The sequence below is a fragment of the Aulonocara sp. 'chitande type north' Nkhata Bay genome, linkage group LG19 (assembly GCF_057382095.1).
Source record: "Aulonocara sp. 'chitande type north' Nkhata Bay isolate Kocher_YH1m ecotype deep benthic linkage group LG19, A_spYH_male_GT1.1, whole genome shotgun sequence".
In the NCBI taxonomy this organism is placed as follows: domain Eukaryota; kingdom Metazoa; phylum Chordata; class Actinopteri; order Cichliformes; family Cichlidae; genus Aulonocara; species Aulonocara sp. 'chitande type north' Nkhata Bay.
In genome coordinates, this window is record NC_141362.1 from 1,098,813 (window position 1) to 1,121,790 (window position 22,978).

Here is a 22,978-nt window from a genome sequence, read left to right on the forward strand (position 1 = left end):
GACAAAAACCAAAGTGGAAAATGATATTTCAGGCTGCACTCGGCACACAATGCAGATCCCGCAAGTGATACCTGAACTGTTTGAAGGAGAAAAAGAACAGTAAATACACCATTGAATGTATAAATGTAAAAATAAATCCTACAATACTTTCTGGAATGATCATCTTAGGTTTATTTTAAACAGAATATGATTAGTGACACGTTTAACCCCCTGGTTCTCAAACTGGGGATTATAACAAAGATGTTCAGTGGCTGAGTGGTTACTTAGAAGTATTGGCAAAATTAACTTCAGTCTCAGAACCTTTATCAGAATATAAAGACAGCATATATAAGATACCTCACATGTGGGAAAAAAACAGTAACTCTGAATGAACAATGGGCTGTGTCATGACCATTTGCATATTAAAGATCAAGGAACTGACCTCACAGCCCATTGTTCATTCAGTGGTGCTAGTTTCAGTCATTGTGCAATGAACTGTTTATAAGGTTGGGGAAACCTGGAGTCAGCTGAGACTAAAGAAGTCACTTGGATGAGTGAAACATTTCTCTCACTAAAACCTAAACCAACTAAAACCTGCGTCCAGATGAACAGAATCAACTTTTTGGCAACTTTGTAGAATATTATATTGCTTTGCAAGTGGGCTGTGGGAGAGCAGCAAGGCTAAATGCTAACTGCTAGCAAGGTTTGGACAAGTTTTTGAAAGGACTGCTTCACCATGATGGTTCATGAAGAAAGCCAGAAAGGCTCTCTACACATTTATAAATTCATTACAAACAAAAAGAAAAGAGGAGTGTGACACTGACCAATATATCTAACTATTCAAATCCAGGGTCTAGTTTGGCTATAGTAGCCGTAACTACCATTAACAGAACATTGGTATTTGGTGGTGATAGTGTAACTGATTGCCCATTAATTATAGCTTGACCTATCAACATACTCAACCTGATTCTGTGCAGGGTTCCACCTGATAGAAAAAAAATGAACTCCACAGAATAACCATACCATTATTTTTATTGTAGATATAACAGGCTACAATTATAAAAACATGGGGGGGAATTAAAGGTATTTGTGACCCATAAGGTGCAGACCGCAAACCACTGCAGCACGGTATTACAGTATGACTGAGTTCTATTCCAAAGTCCCTTAAATATATTTGCTGCAGGTTGTGATGGCCCATAATTCCTCATACTGATAACAGTTCACTCGATCTGTGTAGCTCCATTCTGCTGGTGTTCTGCTGCATGGTGAACAGGATGTTCGATGTTGGCTTCATGAGACCAATATCTTGCTGCCAAGAGTTCTCTCTTTACCCCACTTTTCACCGTTTAACATTTAACAAAGCAATGTTGGTTTTCTTACACTCCATATTTGATCCTTGAAGGAAAAACCCACCTTAAAAAACACCAATAATGCTGGATACGGTGACATTTGCTTTACAAATTTACAACCAATCAGCCAAATGCATGTGGCCGACCTGACATAGAGATCTAGTGGCTGCCCAACATAAAAACATTTGAAACTCTGATGTCACGGTGGATGTAAACAAAAAAAAAAAAAAAAAAAAAAAAAAAAAAAAAAGAATTTTCTGACAGTCATTCACAGAAAATGTAAACACTTTGGAAACTTGATTGTAATGAAGCATTGTAGAAAACCTTACCCATTTTCCAAGATTGTCATACCATTCATCACAGTACCCACTGATATCCACTGTAAGGTCTTAAACAAATACACGAGCACACCGTAGTGAGTCCACGTCCACCTTCAGCACCATAAACGTTAAAGCACTTCTACCACCACAATATGCTGTTTGTTTATCTTCCCTGTTTGTTAAACTGCACACGCCTCGCCGAGACTTAAAATTCACTGACTCTGTAATCAGGCGTCAGATCCATTAGTCTAAGCTCGCACTAAAGCAGAGCCATTAGGAACACATGTTGGAAACTGACATGTGGACCCTGCATCAACATTTCCATATCAGTAATAGCACCTGACATTTCAAAATAAAATAAAGTATTATTGAGACAATGTATTGTTTTAAGATCAGGAACGCTTGATGTAATTAAGAAATGACAATCATAGTTTGTCAAATCCACAGTACACAATGGTGAAGTATTACAAAGCCAGTATCAGTTAATATATCAGTACTGAAAGTTTGCTGTTTTGGTTAGGCTCTACTCTACCTTGAAAAGGACAATTTGTTGTTTCCACAGACTTTATGTAATCACATCAATTAAATGGAAAATTACAGAGTGAGCTGTGGACACAAAGCTGCATGGGCTAGATACTTTGACCTACTGGAGGAGACCCACTTTAGAGTCTCCATAGTAACTCTTGGAGTTTGCACAAAGGACCAAGAAGTGCAGTGTTTGCTCGTTTATAACAGCTGCAGAAAGAAGACTGCTGCTGATGCTGAAGGTGTTCTGATAAATCCCAACTTGAAGACCAAACAGTGTTACTACAGTAATCTATATAGTTTGACTTCAAAGTGTCACTTTTTTCATGATTGGTGTCAAAACATTCTAATTACATCCACGGCGAAAACGAGCAGTAATTTTACAGGCAAAGAATTCACAGAAGATCACAGACAATCAAATGTAAACAGTTTATGGTCCAATTCGTTTGAATGACAGACCACTTTCAGCCTACACTTGAAGAGCAGACGTGCTCATGTGAGCTGCTTCTCACAGGCATGAGTAGATTTTTCCTTTAGGTTCTCAAAAGGTTGGAAGTTTGATTACATGTGCCAGCCTCATTTCTCCTCCTGTGGTGGGCTAGTTTGCATTCTGTGACAAAGCAGGATTCAATTCAAAGTGTCAGTTTAACTTTACAATTCATTTCCAAACACATTTAAGGCAGGATATCCGACACATGACATCCAGACATTTTAGCCCCAATTACAGAGATTCTTCTTACAGTGTATTTGTCAGGTGAGAGCCTGCAGGCACGGTTTTATCTTTCCTCTCCAATCGTCTCATTCTCTCATTTTAAACATAGATTTGTGTAACACCAGCAACTGAGACAGCAGCAAACCACAAGTTAGTCCTTAATAACATGGCATCATATATACACACACTGCTTTTTCCTCCATTGTTCAGTCCCTTTCACACTTTGACATGAGGTAAGGTATGGCGCCCAAGTGCAATGCTCAATTGTGCTACATGTACAAAAAGAAAAAAAAAAAAAAAAAACAAAAAGAAAAAAACTTTGCCAGTAGAAGAAAACATCGTCCACTCCAAATAATCCAGGGCTACCTTAATTTCAGCACTCCCACACACGTCTTCATCTCCATCTGAAAAGGATCCTTGTTTTCCATCGGTCACACATAATACAGTGGGCGTGGCACCGCGAGCGATTTCACATTTGTTTTCTTTTTTTAAAATAATCCCTCTTCTGTCCCTCCCAGAGTCTCACTGATGATTAGTGTGTTCAGCTCTGTGTGTTTACTACAGAGTGAGGAGTGGCAGGGTGAAACTGATAGCCCACAGTGTCTCTAATGGGGGAATGAGAAATCACAGCCTGGTTTTCATAGTTCCACTCTGCCTGCTTGAGAAATAATAACAGATTGCACTCTGACAGTGATAAGCTGGAAAAAGGTGGACTGAAGTGTTGCAAAGTTTCACATTTACTCTTCACGTAGTATTCTGTTGGACCAAAGGAAGTGAATGGGAATCTGGGAAAAAGAAAGAATCAGGTTGCTGCAACAAACGGGTCAACAGAAATTTGGAATTTGTGGCCATATTCAAAACTACCGTACTGCAGCAGCTATCAGTCTGAACTTCGTTTGGGTGTTTGTAACACAGAATACTTCTGCCCTCTGTTGTTGATCGAACCCTTTCGGGCACCCAGTCAGAGCCAGTTCCTGTCCTGAGTTCTCAGGTTTATGTTTTCTCTAGTAACACTTAGCATGGGTCAGAGTTAGAAAATGTCTGCAGTGGGTCTTCAGTCCAGCCAAGGACACTGGAGCCAATCAGTGACATGATTTATTTAGGAATAATCTTCAGTTTAATTACGGAGTTTAGATCAAAAGCAAGAACATATACATTCATGTTGATTTGTGTATTCAGTGTGTCGCTGAAGATGCTGTGAACAACGCTACTCAGGAGGCTACTCCACTGACTCCACTAACCCTGCCAGTAAAACAAAACAAAACTCCAGGCCAAAAATCCAATCCTGCAGCTAAATGCTTTCACCAGGCATTTTCCTTTTCAGTGTTCCCCAAGTCAGTTTCCACAGACCCACTCTAAACAATGACCCACCTTGGCCAAGCATCATAGCTAACATTGTCCGTAGCCCATACATGGCAAGTCATCTGGATTTGGAGACGACTACAGGTAATGACCGAGCCGTCCGAGTACGGGCAAACGCTGGTTTGGAAAATGCACCCGTGCAGGATCTGGCATGTGGTTTTTGAAAACGGCGTCAAGGCAGGCACATATTTGCATACAGAGTGGAGGACTGAGAGCCAATCACGAGTGGTACTCTACACCCACGGAGATGCATTCTAATGACGGAGTGAAGTGGGCTGTCCACTTTGGATCAGAACACTGAATAGCCTTGTTAACATCAGATACGAGCAGGGCCTGCGATCTAGTCCGTGCACACGCTGGTTTCCTCCCACAGAAGGCACTAAGATCTGAGTCACATCTTTGATTCAAGACAAGCGACGCAAATCATTATGATGGAACTGGAGATTGGCTTATTGTATACTGAAGATCTGATGTAGACGGCGCTGTCAGAGTGCACTGAACTGAACTGCAGTCTTGTGCAGAAATGAACACTGAGAGGACGGTCCTTTGAGGTAGAAGACCTGTGTGGAGGATTTTGTGACCGATTAGATTTCAGATCGCTATACTAACAGTTCAGGTGTCACACAGGTAAAAGTCTTTTCCAACCCTTATTTATGAAGACAGAACTGAAGAGTTAAGTCAAGTATTTTCACCGCCTATTTTTTGGAGCAAATTTAAGAGTGCAATCCGATTACCTCTACAAGCACGTATCCTCGTGTGATCAATCAATCGTCTGTTTTACCCCTGAATTCGAAAGGAAACTCTAAATTGTTTGAAATGAATAGATGATGAAACTAATTTATGTGCAGAGAAAACAATTCCTATCCCCGCCCTCTAAAAATCATCAAGTGCCTCAAGTATGAGAGGGGAGAAGAGTCGACCACACAGCTTTCCTTTACAGCTCTATAGCAAACAAACAGGACCACCAAACTAAACAGTTAAAAAAAAAAAAAAAAAAAAAAAGGAGGTCAAATAAAGAGGTATTATAGTTACAGTGCAAAAAAGATGAGAAGTTCAAGCTTAATACAAAAAAAAATTAGCACCAAACAAAAAAGAAAAACAAAGACAAGAAAATGCATGCAATTAACTGAGGTATTCAAGTGAAAAGGGCTTATTTATGAGGGCGAGGGGGGAGACATTTAGCAAGAAGCAAAAACCACAGACGAGGCTGGTATTCTTACCCTCGGGAACTGACTTCATTCTCATAGTGTCACATCTACTATAGCTTTGGTAGGTAAGGGATGTGAGGAACACTGTTGAAATGAATTGGTCTTGTTCACAAAGACGGTCTGAAAAGATTCCGTGTCACACACGAGTATCCAACTCATAGAAAATTCTGCAGCATATTGAACGGGTGAGTTTCTCTTTTTTCCTCGTATCAAAACTGGATGATTTGCTGTGGAAAGACATCTATTGCGCAAGACTGACCAAGTCGACTCCATCCACTCTTAGCATCGCTAAAACCAAATCGCAGAGATAATGCCTTAAACATCTCACCTGGCTGTCGCACTACATATAGCCGTAGACTTGAAACATTTATAGAAGCCATCCAGTTGTCTCGGTTTATACATAAGCTACAAGAACATGCAACCTCAAGTGCGGTTAGAAACTAGTTTAAATTACAGTAACTGGGAATGTTGTAATTCCTATCCGTTTTGCAGGATGACGGTGAGCCTTAGCATCTAAGGCCGATAATATCATTTATGCATTTCATATATATTTATATACTTTGCTACGTATATGATTTTGGTGTCAATCTGACCACACCATTTTAAAAATAACAGATCCTAATGGAATAAGTGCAAAACTGATCAAGAATACATTTCAAGACAGATTAGACAGAAATGCCACCAGGTGTTCGCTCCAGTGGTATCTGTTAGCCACGTCTGCAGTTAGCATTTTACAAACCGCTTTAAAACTGACTGGCACTAGTGCACAGGCTGAGGGGTTTAGCGTTTTTTTTTTTTTTTTTTTTCTTCCTACATACACCTCTGATTGAACTATGTACAATCTAATACTACACAATAAGCATAAGCCTCATCTCACTGACACAAGGTTAAAAACAGATGACAACAAAAAGAACAGTGGGGAATTGACACTGTGACCTGACCTTTTTTTTTTTTTTTATATATAAACACCTTGCTATACGTTAATAAAGCACTCATGATTACACAAAGCAGAAAGGAAAAGTAAAGATTGTGTTTGCGCAAAAAAAAAGAAAGGTAGAATATCTAATGTGAAATAGGCTGTGATATCAGTCTTCTTCAATTGTTGTGTCTGCACACAGTGTTCCCTGGGTGCCGTTGTTGTGCCATCACAGGCTAAAGATACAGGGCTAGTATCGTGCTGTGTTCGGAAGCCGACGTTGCTCTGTCGGCTTCGGTAACTTAGGTGCTAATGTTGACAGCTCAGTAAGAGAGCTCAATTGTTTTGGACCTGAGGTTGATTGGCTTTGAGGCTGCGCAGAGCTCGTCGCGCCGCTGCCGACTTGGCAATCCGGTAGCTGCGGCCAACACCTTTAAACTTGCCCTTTCCGACGACCTCCACCGTCACGCGGACTTTCCCATCATACGTTCTTTCTGCGGGGCTGCAAAGACAGGAGCGGGAACAACTGTTATTCTGAGTAATATACCAGCATTCTTTGAGTTGAATATCACACGTCCAATAAGAAATGATTCAAAAAGGTAGGGAAAAAAGGTGATTATATAGAGGCTTAACCCTTTAAAACATGAACCATGAAATAACTCCCAGAAATCTTTAATTGTTTTGATAACAGTGTTTGTTGAACCTTTACACAAAATATATCAAATTTGAATCTGCATATATGAGTATTAATTTGTATCACATTTGCTACATTAGCCACATTTTGCAATTCAGCCATTAAACATTTATCATGCAATTTATATCATTTTTTTAAGGAAAAAGAAAAGTCACGCTGATGATGTAGACGTCTCAAAAACACACAAAAACCCTTGTAATCAAATATGATACGCTTCCAGAGATGGAGTTTTACATAAGTAAGAAGATGTCAGAGACCAGTGTTAGTCCAGTATGATTAGTATACCTTTTATATTTTGATCATTATGCTAATTACATACTGTCCAAAAGTTTAATACCACTAAATTCAGCTGCCCTGAGTTAATAGCATCCACCAAATCCTTTCTTCTGTTTCTTTAATAGTTGATCCCATCTTAAAGAAAATATAATTATTTTGTTATCTATAAATTTGTACATGTAAAGCTGTTATTTACATATATTCCTGAACAGAAAAAAATACTTTTAGTGGTGGAATATTTTGCTCGATTAATGTGTGATGATATTTAAAAATCCTTTTGAAAGACACAAAATAATTTCCTTGTTTTTAAAATCACAGCTGGCCTAATAAATTTAAAGCACTGCACTTTTGCCCCTGTATGTACAGTCAGTGTAGCGAAGCTGTGCTCTTCATGTCCTACCTGAACTTTGCAGTTTCTGGTTCCATCTCGAGCAGCTCTCTCACAGGAGAGCGTGGCACATTGGCAGAGAATTTCTCTGTAATTGGTGAGGGGATGAAGATTGGTGAGGTAGAAAGAGATGGTATCATGACGATTCAATTGACACAACCACAGAAGTGGCAAATTATCATGAATGTTTGCAGTCATTCAAGCTCTCTGCATGCGCTGCCCATCAATCACGGAGGATAAACAAGAAACACAGAAATAAATAGAGAAACATGCTTCCACTCTTTCTCACCTATAAGTGGCCTCATCATTGGATAATACACTTGCCACACAGTCTCCAATGACATCCTGCTGTCCATGTAAATTGCTCCAGCTAGCGACTCAAAGATATCTCCCATGGCCTTAGGGACTTCAATGTCCTCCTCCTTCTCTTCGTCTTCTTCGGAGCGTCGCAGCTGGAGACAAAAACAACAAAGCTGTGCGTCAGCTGACACACTGACAGCTGTAACACCCCCAACCAGTTACAGCTGCCCCTCCCTGAGCCCCTTTCTGTCAGAGGTTCCTTCCTGTTAAAAGGGAGTTTTTCCCTTCTCAATGTCTATCTGCACTCTGACAGGTTGCACTGATGGCAACACAATAACCAGATCCCAGTTAATTACATATGGAGTCCAGTACTGTTCCCAGTCTGAGGCTTCTTATATAGTGCTTTTCTACTCTTAGCACTCAAAGACTTTTACACAACTCATTCACCCATTTGCACAAGCACTTTCTTCTATGCTCTCTAACATTCACATGCATTTATTTCCGATGGATGCACCGGAGAGCAACATGGGGTAAGCATCTTGCCCAAGCAGACAGGGATCGAACCATAACCCTTCCAATTAAGTAGGTGACCTGCTCTACCACCTGAGCTGCAGCCACCCTGTGTTAACTCTATGCTATCAGCCTAATCTTCTTCTGTGTAATGGGGACATTGTGAGTGACTTTCCTGTAAAGCTGCAGAATTTAAGCCTCTGTCTGTTTAGCGTTACCAACTCACATTAAGTCATCTCTCCATTGCTTTTACAGCTTTTTCTGTCTGATTTGACCCCCAAATATGTTATTTTATTGTTCAGCTTAGGGCGCTCTGCAGAAACATTGAGAAAGGATTAAGCCAATGGCTATGGTAGGAAAGAGTGTGCGAGTTATTGCTTAATTTCTTTCTCTCACTTTTTTATTTTTATAAATGCGTTCTTGTTTATATGCCTGCTGTCCCCTAAGGCATAAAAGTCCTTAAGCACAACGAAAGGAGATTTTGGTGCCAAGCTAGCCTTTTGCAGACGAATGAAACCCAAACGTTGGAATATGAAAACAGCTTAATAAAAGCTGGCAGCCTCGTTATTCGCGGCGAGCGGTTCTTGAACTTATTTCAGAGGGCAAAGCTACAACAACAAAGATTAGGCTTGTTCCTGCAGAAGCGATAATAACCACATTCTTCAGAGAAGCAGGACTCACCTCAGAGTCCATGCCTTGCATTTCATTCTTCTCCAGCTGAAACTGCACAAAGTCATCAATGACGTGGAAAAGCTCTGGCGAGATGGCCTTGAAGTACTTGTGATAATCGTATTTAACAGCCAGAGAGGCAAAGATGGTGTTGTTGACGAGCGCTGAGCGCAGGTCGGTCAGTACTCCAGGAGAGTGCTGCCGTGGGTCTTCGTAAAGGTGCTTTGTTATGAGGTAGTCTAGAATTGCATCGCCAAGAAACTCCAGCCGCTGGTAACAATCTAAGAAAAAGTGAAAGAAGCACAGATTTGTCAACTGGAGATGCACAACTAAGAATGAAGGACAAAGTCAGTAAAGCATAAGGTTTACTGACCTGTAATGGTGTTATAATGGTAGGAAGCGTGAGTGAAGGCTTGCAGGAGATAAGCCTTGTTCTTAAAAGTGTAGTTGATCTTTTTTTCAAAGTTCTCAAAGCCAGATATGAGGTGGTTGAGAGTTCGTTCTGCATCTGGATGGTCCAGCATGCAGCGGGGTGGGATCTTGAGCCAGCCGTAACACAGGTCTGCGACTTGAGTATGAGTGTGAACCTGTGCCGCTGCTCCAGTCGGTGGACCTCTCTCCAATGGTAAAACCTGTTGTCGTTTTATTAAAAAATAATAATAATAATAGGAGAGAGAGAGAGTTTTGCCTTGCATTCTTTAAAACGTTACTTTCAAACAGTGCCATGTCTGTAAAGCTTGGGTCCTTCCAGATTTGAGCTGATGCAAGTACTCGGTCCATAATTCTCAATATTTTATGCATCACAAAAATTAACATCATTAACATCACTGCAATGTTTTCCTGAACAATGCATGTCGCCACTCAAACTCCATAAACTCCATGTTAGGACGCAGGGGGAGGAGCTTGCTTAACTTTGCGATCGCCTAACTGGCATGTTCAGTAACTGACATGTATCTGAATTATTTATAATTAATATAAAAATATTATCAAATATAATTAACTATTTATTTGAACTGAGTCAGGAACATATAAGACCAAAAGTGAAGCGTGTTGCAAAGCTGAGGCCAACAGCAAAACAATGAACAGTAATAAAAAGTTTGTTCTGAAAGCTGGTAAAGTACATCCAAATCAGTATTATAATTCATGTATTAAGTTCAGGCCCAGGTTTAGTTTTTTCTATAGTTATTAAATAACACAGTAACAAAGTATTTGCCACTTTCCACTGTTACAAAAGTGAAATCTAAATTTGAAGAAGCCACTTTCATCTGTGGTTTTCACTTTGGACTACTCACTTTGGACTACTCTGCAAATGCTAAACAAGCCTGAAAGAACAAACAGGCAAAGGAAAAAGTGCATTCTCCAAAATCGGGGAACTCTTTTATAGATGTTATAATAAAAAACTTAGGGAGAAGCAGTGGCAGGAAATATTCCACATCATGTTTATGCTCATCAAAAGGACATGTGGTTTTATTAGGATTCTCAATTGATTCATTTTTGTGCGTGTTCATTTGTTTCTGCATTGCGATGCATTCCGAGCTCACCTTGAGGCCCAGTGAACACAGGAACATTTGTGCAGCTCTCTCTCCACAGCTGGTCAGGTAGCAACCTAGCAGAGCCTCGACACAGTCAGCGATGCTCTTGTCTGCGATGCACTGCTCTGTATGCAGGTCGTAGGATATGGACTGCTTACCGAGCTCAGTGCCACAGTTCTCTTCCGATGGATTCCAAAAGCCTACCACAAAGTCATCCTCCTCACCGGCCTTGCTGGGGTCCAGGTAGCACATTGCATCCCACGAGCTGTAGTCAAACTCCTCAGGTGAGGGCCCACTGGGCACCTGCTCTGTGGGGTAATGAGCTGCGGTTGGATGGGAGGGCTTCTTGGGGGTCTTCCAATCATACGGAGATTCCATAGCTGGTGAGGAGCCTGAAGCTGGAGTAAGATTGGGAGGGAAGCCACTCAACGAGATCTTCTTCCCAAATGCTCCAGATCCCAGCAACATGTTGTCAATGAAGCGGATGTGCTCCTTGTAATACTCAAGATCATCCTCCATGTTCACTTCATCTTTTGGCTCATCTTTCAGCATCAACTCGCCATCTTCATCTACATCCTCGCCCTCGTCATCATCCTCATCATATTCGTGTCCAGATCGCCCGTTAGCCAAAGACTCCTCTTTGGCCTGCATGAGGAAAAAAAAAAAGTCAATATAGTCCAAAAATCAATAGTTCATATTTCTATAGTATAATCACTGAAGTCTCTTCAGCACAAATTACTTTCTCCTGGGAGTAATTAAGTAATGTACTGCATTAGGTTTAACAAAATTGTTCTGTGTCATGTATGTAATACGTTACCTTTTTAAAAATAATAACTCCAACACTGATCACACAACAAAGAGAAGAAACGCCTCCAACGCACACAAACATTTGAGCACACAGCTCATTAGCATGAATGTAATCTCATTGATATGCTGTGGAGCCAATGAGAATTGATAAGGAATCAAATCGATAACCAATAACAATAACGTAATCAGGTCTGCTGAAGCAGGTTTCCAGAGGCAAAATTAATCAAAATGCAACTTTAAGTATGTGAGCTGTCATTCATAGCCTACAGTTTAATGTGCGTTTAGTGAAGTATGCATATATAGACTACACATTGACATTAACAGACGATATGTCCTAAGCATTATCAAAAAACATAACTAAACTCTTAATAAAAGTCTAATTGTGCACAGCGACTGTGTCTTGCTCCATTTTGTGAGTGTTTCTGTAAAAACACAGAGGAGACTGCTATCTGAACTAAATTAGAAAATGAGCCTGTCTCAGTGTTTTACTGCTTTTTATTGTTAAGCATTAGTTTTATTGCAATTTATTTCTGTTTTACATTTTCCTGCAGTTATTTCTGGGACAGTATATCATTCAACACAAACACAGTATCGCAGGCCTGTTTTCAGCACTCTGGATATTTCCTGCATTCACACAGCATTAGTCCATCTCGTTTGTTATGCCACTTTTAAGCACTGTTGATGCACATAATGTGCCTAATTAAAATCATGTGGGGCACCAGGTTACTTTCAGTTCAGCATAAAGTTGAATTTGTCTTTGGCCTGTTCTCTTAGCAACAGACTTTCATAGATTATTGGTACAATCTGGAGCAAAGGCTATACAGCATTGTGTAATTTCCCACCTCCATATGTGGATGACGAAAAGGGATGCCAGGGATGAAAAGTATATAGAAAGCTAGCACCACACGAACCATGAACAAACTGTCAGGTGAACATCTAATTTTATGGTATGTATCATCATCATCACTTCAAAAATAGATCTCCTTAAAATGTTCAACGACTGGATGTTTGGGCATATGGTTTGATTCACTGAAGGTTATTATCTAAAAGGAAAAGATTTTAGTCTTTTCTGTTTTAGGTTGTTCCTTTTTAGCTCACATCTGACCATTAACTGTGTTTTATTTCAAGCCGTTTTTCCCAAGTGGTGTATAAAAGAGTGTGTCGAAGGATTTTGGTTTTTAACCTTCATTATGAAAAACATTATCTGAGCTCCAGGAGTTCAGATGAGAGTTCAGACCTGTTCGACATGCAAGCACACAATCTCACCACGAGTTGCAAAACACGGAGAAAGTCTGCCCTCTACTGGCCCGTCATCGTCATTACATGAAACAACCTTTGGAAACTCCTCAGCGAACACACCGATCGACTACCACACAACAAAGAGAAAAAAACAGAGCGTATAAAGCTGCAGTAATCCACTGACCTCCTCTGAATTCATTCTGTCGGTGCTGCTCTTGTCCTGGTTGACCACATATCCAGGAGGCAGCCAGTTAACTGGAGGGTCGAAGATGGACACCACCATTCTGCTAGGAAGCCCTTTCTTCTTTCCCAGACGGTACAGGTTACAGTTGCTCACCTGGACATCAGGCAGAGTGTGAGTAACACAATGAAGTCATCTTGTCTTAATGGACACTGTGACATCAGCCAAGCCAGGACACAGTGCAAAGATGAGTTCTTAAACAGGTTTGCAGCTGTTCCCAAATGACACTAATCAACAGACCAAATGCTAATGCATCCAAGTCATTTTGTGTCATTTGCCTTGTTGTAGACAGCGATGAAAGTGTGTACATCTTCAGCCGGGCTGCATTCCATTATATACTGTTACTGTGTACACACATGCACGGCCTGTACCTTACTACTGCCACACGGTTCAGAGAAATAACATGCGTCTCACCTTCTTGCTGCGCATGTAGCTGAGACGTCCTTCGTGAGCATCAGGGTAGGTACAGAACAGGTATGTAGTGATGGCATGCTTCAGGAAAGAGTCACCGAGCATCTCCAGCCGCTCCAGGTTGAAGCCGTCGCTGGCATTAGACAAGGTCAGGGCCTGCAGGATGAGACCGGGGTTGGGCCCCAAGCTCTTGGGTGAGTTTGCTGCGTGGGATCCATGCTGGGGACGAGCACAGACATCAGAAGGTGCTGTGAGAGTGTTGGGACTCGTGGCTGCTCGGCTGCAGACTGAGGTAGCTTTTTTTGTGTGGTCTGAAGTCCTCCCCGATGTACATTCATCACTAGGCTGTGGAGGACTGGAGTTGGGCTTCTTCAAGGTGTGAGGGGGCTGCACAAGAACTGAGGTAGTGCTTTGTACTGATTTGGAGCTCTGCAGCCCAGCAAAGCTGAGCTGGGAGCATTGGCAATTGTCACATTGGGGAAGGTGCTCATTTTGGTTGCCATCGTCACAGCTAGCAAAGAAGGCAGTGCCATTAGTTAGGTTCCTGGTGCAGGGGGCTTCTTCAGAATCTAAAGCTTTGAAGTCCTCCTGCTCAGACATGGAAGAGTGCTCACCACTGGGAAGCATTAGGGAACTGGGATCAGGGCTTATAGTCTCTTGGTGCTTACAGTGACTGGCACCTTCCTCGCTGCAGGACTCAGGGCAGGATATGAAGGTTTTGCTGTCAATAGACCTTTTCCAGCCGAAGTCCAGGTTTGGATATCTGCCACATACAGAGCATCTACATGTTAGCGTGTGCACACACACACAAGTTGTTCACAAACAACAAATCCTAAAAGAGAAGATTTGGTTTTCTTAACTAAGATCAGACATTAACACTAACTCATCAAGTCCCAATGGGACACTTTGGTCTGGCCATTCTTGTGGATGTTACTTTGACATGTGCCACCCACATCAGCATTCTAACAACTTTATCATGCAATCAACTCATTTTACTGTGCAATAGGAAAAAATGTGCAATTTTGAGGACACCAACATTTATATAGTCCTTTCCTAGTCTAATAAGTCAAAAGGCTTTACAATCTAACCAACAGTCACCCATTTTCTACACTTGCACTCCAATGAACAGTTTTAATTGTGTTTGTGTATGAATCTTTTGGAAAGTGTGACGCAGAAATCTGTTATTCTATTGTGTATGTAACAGCAACCTGAAGTCAGGGGGGAGGGTCTGGACTCCCACTCCGGCCTCACTAGCTGTCTGAGCTCTGAGCTCCTCAGCAGTCAACAGGCAGTGTAGGCGGTAAAGAATGCTGGGCAGACACACTGCTTTTCTCCACAGGGAGGCTGGAATAGGGTGGATGGCACACAGTTCTGGGACCAGGATCTGACGACAAACAAAGCACATGAGACTGGGATTGTCGGAATAAACAGCAACTCACAACAAGACTTCGTCTCTGGCACTCACTGGTCTAATAATTCCTGAAAGCTAACAGATCACCATCAACCCTGTCCACACACATGATCATGCCATATTAAATAATGCATCTTTGAGAATAGTATTCTTTGATATAATAGGTTATAGAAATCAGTAATAATAATAATCATCATCATCATCAATCCATCCTCTTTTCCAGTTCAAATTCACAGTAGGGCTGGAGCCAGAGAGACGAGCGTTTACCCCACAGCCAATTCAGAACCAGTATCTGGACTGTGGGAGGAACCCCGAGCACCCGGACACAGACACAGGGAGAACATGCCCACTCTACACAGAAAGACTCCAGCTGACCAGTGGATGGAAACAGGACCACTGCACTAACCAGCAGTAAAGTGATATCTAGAAACGTTCTTTAAAAACACACAAAAATGAAATATGAGCATGTCCCATGTTCCTTTACACACAAAATTATACTAGGTTTCCTACACTGATGGATATCTCCTCACCCTACAATCTAACAGAGGCAGCGAGTACCTGTTTGTTCTGTAAACTCTCCCACTTGGCCTTCCTCTTCTCTGCACTGCTGAGTGGCAGGGCTTTGCCCTTCTGGTTTAGGTGTCGAGGGGTTAACAGGTTCAGTCTGCGATGGGACAAGAGAGTTGGAAAGCCTGGTCACCATAGTGAACATTTAAATTTATATATATACGCATAGTATCAAACAAGCACCCCCCCAGGTTTGCCTTTTTCCTCCTGACCTTTATTCCACACTTCTGTGGATTACATATTGACAGTTCTCATAAAAGCTAGCATGTAAGCATATTCACACTTGGAAATTGCATTAATCTGTTTATTGCCTTTCATGAAATAACCAGTACAGACTCCACTCTTGGCTATAACATTATTATTCAGGAAGGGAGGTACTTCCTAAAAATAAAAATTGCTCCAATTCCTAACAACACAATATTTATGCAAAGCCAAGTGGAATCGCATATCTGCTTCTGTGCTTTTCTGTGTTTTCTCACATGCCTGAGAAAACTGTCCTTGTCCACATAATTATGAACCTGGCTCCAGATTTGGTGCCACTGACCTGGAGGAGGTGTGGTCTACATCCAGGAGCGGCTGGTTAAGGTTTGACAAGTCCAGGTTGTACTTTGTTTTGTAGTACTCAGCGAAAGTCTCATACTCTGGCGAAGGAAACTTGCTGAGTGGTGTCAGGTCTGCGTACACATCAGCGACATAGAAGCGATGAGGCTGGTCGAAGTTGCGATACCTGGAAAGTAGCAGCGAGGCGATTATCATGTCGTTTGGCTCAGCGTATACTTCATACAGCTGACACGTTCACACAAAATCAATCCAGTACAGACACGTGCCGCTCCACTACCTTGGAATGATGACAGCATCCTGGTAGTCCTCCAGCTTAAAGGTGAAGGGGTTCTGCTTTGTGTACTGAGTAGTAGGAATGCCAGTGCGGGCCTCAGACTTCTCAATGTCTTCCATAAACTTAAAATCCATATCTAGTGTGTTGGAGTCTCCAACTGAAGAAGCCAAAGGAGAGAAGGAAAGATGGTTAACGAACATTTTAACACAGGTGGAAATGAATTTACAAACTGAACTGAGCACTCACCAACATTCAGAGGTAGAACACAGTAAGCAGAGTCAGCCATTGTGGGCATGAACTCCAGTGCAGGTTTCTCCAGGCGGAGAATATGGGAGAAAATGTACTGGTGGAGACGAGTGATGAGGTCGAGCTGGGCAGTGGTGAGCGTGAAGCCAGACTTCTGCAACTCGATGGAGATGGTCACCTCACCAGAGCGAGTGTACACCGGGAAATGGGGAATCTGGATCAAAGCAAAGCTGCTCGTTTTCACATGTATAACACGTCTACAGAATAAATGCTGAAGAATATTGTGAAGCACTGAGGTACTCAAATGTGCCGAAGCAACGTACTCGAGGTATGGGTTTGGCAGTCAGTATGCCGAAGCACCTGGTGGTGTCCTCTGGCGGGTAGAGCTTTCTTCTACGGAAATTGAGCTCATCAGGGAGGGGAGTGGTGAGCACCATCCCAATCACATACAGGTAGTAGCTCTGCTCCGGTACTGCATAACAGTCACACAGACACTCCGGTATCTGGAGATGGCAGAAACGGGACACACGATTTTTGCACAGTACTGTATGCTCATTGAGTCAGCCCTCATGTTTCTCTATCCGGGTTTGCCTTTACTGCACTGGCAGTGTGTTTGGGATGAAAACTCATTCAACATTAACCAGTAACATGTTTTCCATATGGTAGTGCACTGCGGATCAAAATATGACTGTACTTTTCTTGCATTCGTAATTCCTTCAATCATAATTCCAACCACACTGGATGAAGTGCACCGTTCAGATACCGTTCACCTGCTGATTATTTTTTCTAGGCCTGCTACTTGTGTTGACCTCCACTTGTCCAGTTTCCTTCCTTTTTTAAAGGTCACCATGTCATATTTTGGCAAGTTTACAGTTTGCTAAACTAAAGCAAATAGTGTGCTTTAGCAACAGGCTGCTAGTAAAGCATTTAAAGATACAATGTAAAAATGAGTCTTTGCTAATGTAAAAGTCAGTGTTAAATGGCTTAACTTGGCTCTGAAAATGTCAGGCACTGAAACTGGACTGATAAGTACGAAAGCAGCCAGCATCTAAGGTGTTTCACAGTTTTTCTTTAAAGAAGTCTGGAGTACTACTGCTAAAGCCTACTTTAGAGGAAGCAGAATACAAAGAAATGAGGGGAGCACAGTGCTGTATATGCCAACACATTTACTTACTGGTGCGATATAGCAAGGTTCTGCCAATCCAGAGAGTCAGTGATGAGTTTGGATACAGCCAGTTGACCCCCCCCCCATCCCCCCATATCACCTCAGATTTTTGCAGCTGAATTACTTCAAAAACAGTCTGTAAACTGGTTCAGCCGTGCCCTCCCTGCATCAAATGCCTGCCTGTAATGAGCATGACGTACAGCTTTGGGGTAGCACTGCCTTCTCTTCGTAGAACCAGGCCGGCCTGGGACACTGGTCTCCTCCTCATCGTGAAGATCAAGCTCCTCCTCGTATTTTACCGTCTCCTTTCCCACGGGCATCAGGTGATCATCCAGTTCACCTTAGAAGGAAGAGGCAAAAGATGAAGCAATGAAGACAAAAATAACAAGATTAGTCTGCAAGATTGTTATTGTGGTTTTACCTATTTTGTGGAGTTTCTCACAGCATACTAGTGCAACTGCCTTTTCTGCCACTCTTGCACAATTCATCACTGGACCCTGTAGGTGCAAGTCAAAATATCAATCATCCTTTAGAAATATAAAAGGAGCACGTCAAAATGTTTACACTGGCAATTTTGAAAACTATAACAGCCTTCCTTACCTTGACAGGAACTCGCAGAGGGGAGTTTATAGGCAAGTAGAGAGTGGACTGGAAACATCCATCCCCCATCTCCACGGTTTTACATTTTGGTGCTAGGTGTGTGAATGGGTCGCTGGGCAGCCGAGCACAATACCTGAACACCAGGGCAGAAAGACCTTTTCAAATATTTATGGCAATATTTTGATAGATACAGAGCTCTGCTGGTTCTTTCTCACATCTCAAAGTGCTTTACTGTTTTTTGCCACTTGTACCCAGGAATCATGAATGAAACACACACACCTCGAGGAAACTCACACTGGCACAGAGACAACATGCAAACACTTCATCTCTTTATTACAAACTTAGTGCTGATGCGATGGCGATTGGACTGTGTGTCTGACACTTTCACTGGATTGGGAACCCTGTACTGTCTTCAGCTATACTGACATGTAAAATGATGAGTGAGAGAAAAAGAAGCAGCAGTATCATGTATATGTTGGCTCCATGCAAGCAGAAACCGTGGGCAGCAGTTCACATGGATTTAAAGTGACAAACAAAAAGAGGCTGTTTGGAGCAACCGGCAGTCTCGATCAATAACAAAGTATTTGAGCTGGAAAGAAAAACATTCTGAAAATCAGAAACCACACCTGTTAATGTGACCGATGGCCGTGTTGATGGTGACTCGAGGACCTCCATCCTCAGACCGCAGGACATAGGGTGGTAGAATGTTGTCATCATCCATCACCTGTTCCACTTCAAACTCACTCACCTCCACTGACTTGGAGCACTTATTCCTTAAGATCTGTTTGAGAGAAAATTAGGTCATTTGGCCCCTAAGCCAACAGACTAAGCATCTCAGTCTTGTCAGATAAAGAGAAAACATTACTTTTTCTATGGCCTTGTAGGTACTGAGATCTTCTTCAAAGGCTTTGGTCCTCCCAGTGTCAGCCAGCATGATGTAGTTGGAGACAGGTGCCCGAGCTCGGCCTTTGGACTGGACGTAGGACCTGTACTCTGTAGGCAAGTCAAACCGCACCACCAAGTTACACTTTGGAATATCTACGCCTTCCTCGACGATGCTGGTGGCAATCAGAAGGTTAGTTTCATGAGCCCGGAATTTGCGAAGAACCTGTCAGAGAAGGAAAAGGGGTCCTGAGTTCAGGAAGTGATAACAACAAAACAACCAAGAATTTAGCACGGTATCCACACATCTCTCCATCGTTCATTTTCAAAATCCAAGTTTTCTTTTATATTCAGCACAATTTCTTCCTGTAGTTATCTTATCAGATTCAGTGGCAGCGTCTGAACCCGGTGACCAGGTGCACAACATTTGCGAAAAGCACCTGACCGAGAAAAGTCTAGAAAGAGAAAGTGTTGTTGCCATGGTGCTCACTGTGCACACAACCACAAGTGCTAGCTCACAGGATTAGAGAAAACCATTAAATAACTCCAAACACATTTTTAAGACCTGTTCCAAGGTCCTCACAGGTCAGTGGGGTCAGAATGACTCTTTAGAAATAGTTACACTTGACTTTTCACAGAGTGCCACACCACTCAGAAGCTAATATGGAGAGAGTGTGATGGCTGACATCCCCAAGTTATCTCTCACTTACCTCCTCTTGCTTCCTGAACTCCACCTCCATTTGTTTGTTGCGTGCCTGGTTCTTGCCAATGCTGTGGCCAGTGATGAAGTTGCTACTTATATAAGCAAGCTCTGGGTCCTGCTTCCCTGCCTCCTTGATAAGACTGGAGAACAGAAAGAGTGTCAGTGATAACTCACCAAGGACAAAAACATGCAGCCAGTCAAACAACAGACGCCATCTTTCCAAACTTTTATGATTTATCACCAACTACCTGCTGCACTGACGATTTAGAGGGCGCGTTCATTCTCACCACATGCCTCTATCACTCAGCCACCAAAGTAAGAACAGAAAGGGTATTTTGGTACCTTAAGATGTAAACTCAATGGCTCTAAACACCGGGGATTTTTTTAAAATCCCAAAGCTACGATCATTAAGCTAGCCAGTGTATCTTATTTTGCCTCACTGTTACTGCTTTAAAAATACTTCTTTTTTTTTTTAAACACCTCGAAAAATTGTAAAAACGCAGACGAATTTTATATGATATCATCCATTTATGTCCACTAATTACAGACTATGACAGGCAGATTAACCACGAGTCAGTGCTCTCTCCTGCTGGTATTACTCCAGTTTCCTTCTGATGTCTGCAGCACTGACTGACTGACACACACAAAATAACACCAGTCTCTAAGCTGAAGCAATTATTCCTTGAAGTCCTTACCGATTGAGGACAACAGCTGTATAACGCCTCTCCACAAAGATGATTCCACACAGGATATTTGTAAATGGAGAGGGAAAGTTAGCTTCAGGCCTCTCTTTGGCTTCCACCTCTTCATCCTCATCTTCATCCTCAGAGTCGCTCCAGGACACATAGTTGTCCTGGTTGCGGTTGTTGTACCACTCCACACTTTCAAACTGCTGCCGCTCAAACGGCTTGTATTCGTGCAGGATCTCAAGCAGCCGTAGGACCTTTGGCGTGACAAACTTGAGGTCCAGGCAGGCGGGGGAGAAATGCTCCTCACAGAGAGCGTGCACTTTGCGCAGAATAGTGTCCGTGAAGAGTAGAAATTTGCGGCTGAGTTCCTCCTGCTCGTGTTTGATGTACTTCTGTAGCTCGCGCACCATGATGCCTGCTGCCTTATCTGCACACCAGGGCCCCAGCACCTGCAGTACGGCCCGGCAGTCATTGAGGACCTGGACGGGAAGGGCACAGTATAAACAACAAGTTCACAGAGTAGGCTGTTCTACAGCTCACCTTTCTACTTGTAATTTTAGAATCTTTTCTGGGGACATTTTTCCATCATCATGGCTGGATAGCCACCAGTAAAAATCTCCCAAATAAGCATGGCAAATTACAAAATCTTCTCAGGTATACCCAGTATACCACATTATGACTGTTTCAGCAACCTCCCTTATATTGATAATAAAATTATTATTCCTTATCCAGGGATGATGACCATTATTCTCTCACTGATGAATTCAAAAATACTGGCAGTTGTACCCTTCAGCCTTCTAGTATGGTATCAATATTGGCATGGTGACGACAATACCACAACATTTTATGGCTGAGAGGTAAAAAGTGCGGCGAAGAATCCACTAATGGTGCTGAAATCATAATAGCTGCTGACTGCATCGGCCCGATGAGTAGTTACATTTCTCGGGAGGCGCACGTCCACTTATGTCTTAGATTTAGTGCTGAAGCATAATTCAGGCATTACATCGATGGTTAACGCTCAGGGATCAGAAAATGCATAAAGCAACAGCCTGATGAGTCCAACACATGGGTGTACAGTAAGGTTGGGCATGGACGTATATATCGACTATCACCGACAGGCTGAGGCTTTCACCCATCGTTTTTACAAGAGCAATTTATTTATTTATTTATTTGCCCATGAGTAAGTTTTCTAATAATGTTGGTTGAAGCTAAGAGAAGCAGTCAACGAAAAAAATAATGACACTATTTTAACAGCATCCTCTTCTAGCTGCAAACAAATGCAGCAATTCATTTACTCAAACTCATAACAGTAAAAAAGAAAGGCAGTAGCCTACGTTCAGAAAAAAATTAAAAACATTTTATTTAAATTAAGAAAAAACCCACAATGGTGAGGAGGGAAACAAAGAGAAACTGCCTTCTTTTTTCCACTATAACCGTGTTTACAGGCCGTTCCAGTGTTTGTCTGACTTACACACTCGACCAAACAACAAATACAAAATTAAACCAAAAGTAAGTTAAAAATAAATTTTAAAAAAGTTAAAAATAAAAAATAAAAAAAAAACGCCAACGTAATGTACAGTCTTCTGTGCAAGTTGGCGCATCTCAATTAAATAAATAAATGAATATTCCAAAAACTATATTAATCCTGAAAGAAAGAAGAAAAGAAGGTAAAATATTCCCTCCAAACAAAACAAATTCTGAATGCGCAAATCAGTCTGTGTACGATTACATTGGTCACCCATCAAAAACTGACCTGCGTGACTATCGCCGGTTATTGGACTGATGGTTGTTGGTTGGAAAATTTTGACATATCGCCCAACCTTCGTGTACAAATATACAAAACCTGCAAAAACGATGCTGGTCTTTTCTGCGGTTAGTGAGAGGCACAGAAACCACCTCCAGAGTATGATGAAGTAAATAACCGTAGGATAAATAAAACTGAGATGAAGAAACACTAAATTTTAAAAGGCAGAAAACCTTTGGAACTCTGACCTGTTTGGAGATGAATGTGGGATCACGGTCCTCCTTGACCACAGATATGTTGCAGTCATTCAGGAAGTGAAGAGCTTCATTGAGTTCAGCCTGCAAACGGGAGGAGAGGCCACTCTTGTCCACGTAGGAACCGCAGTCCAACACCACTTCTCTTGGCTGAGAGGCGTATCTAAAACAAGACCCTGTATTGTGAGCATTTCACTGCCACCATTACTGGTTTTCAGTCTAGTTTCACATGTGTCACATACAATGGTGTGAAAAAGTGTTTGCCCTCTTCCTGATTTCCTATATTTTGGTACGTTTGTCACATTTAAATGTTTCACATCATCAAACAATTTTAAATATTAAAACAAACACAAGTAAACACAAAATTTAGTTTCTAAATTAAGCTGTTTACCATTAAAGGAGAAAAAAAATCCAAACTTACATGGCCCTGTGTGAAAAACTGAA

At 41.9% G+C, this 22,978-nt stretch overlaps 1 protein-coding gene across 5 annotated transcripts in view; it reads right to left on the reverse strand.

The window, feature by feature from the left end:
- Positions 1-717: 717 nt before the first annotated feature.
- The window catches only part of dicer1 (dicer 1, ribonuclease type III), a 33,082-nt gene continuing 10,821 nt past the window's right edge, over positions 718-22,978 (reverse strand). For 4 of the 5 annotated variants that reach the window (XM_086274167.1, XM_086274165.1, XM_086274166.1 and 1 more), the window contains 22 exons: positions 22,529-22,697; positions 20,543-21,015; positions 19,855-19,987; positions 19,128-19,370; positions 18,889-19,043; positions 18,263-18,395; positions 18,084-18,159; positions 17,863-18,002; positions 16,821-17,000; positions 16,498-16,711; positions 16,255-16,408; positions 15,961-16,143; positions 15,408-15,513; positions 14,647-14,822; positions 13,442-14,201; positions 12,971-13,123; positions 10,750-11,385; positions 9,582-9,840; positions 9,221-9,489; positions 8,019-8,181; positions 7,742-7,817; positions 718-6,873 (listed from right to left, as the gene is read on the reverse strand). In XM_086274167.1, coding sequence (XP_086130293.1) covers positions 6,708-6,873; positions 7,742-7,817; positions 8,019-8,181; positions 9,221-9,489; positions 9,582-9,840; positions 10,750-11,385; positions 12,971-13,123; positions 13,442-14,201; positions 14,647-14,822; positions 15,408-15,513; positions 15,961-16,143; positions 16,255-16,408; positions 16,498-16,711; positions 16,821-17,000; positions 17,863-18,002; positions 18,084-18,159; positions 18,263-18,395; positions 18,889-19,043; positions 19,128-19,370; positions 19,855-19,987; positions 20,543-21,015; positions 22,529-22,697 — 5,017 coding nt within the window. In that variant the 3' untranslated portion in view covers positions 718-6,707. The remainder of the gene's footprint in view (positions 6,874-7,741; positions 7,818-8,018; positions 8,182-9,220; positions 9,490-9,581; positions 9,841-10,749; positions 11,386-12,970; positions 13,124-13,441; positions 14,202-14,646; positions 14,823-15,407; positions 15,514-15,960; positions 16,144-16,254; positions 16,409-16,497; positions 16,712-16,820; positions 17,001-17,862; positions 18,003-18,083; positions 18,160-18,262; positions 18,396-18,888; positions 19,044-19,127; positions 19,371-19,854; positions 19,988-20,542; positions 21,016-22,528; positions 22,698-22,978) is intronic. The other variant, XM_086274168.1, reaches the window with a different exon arrangement.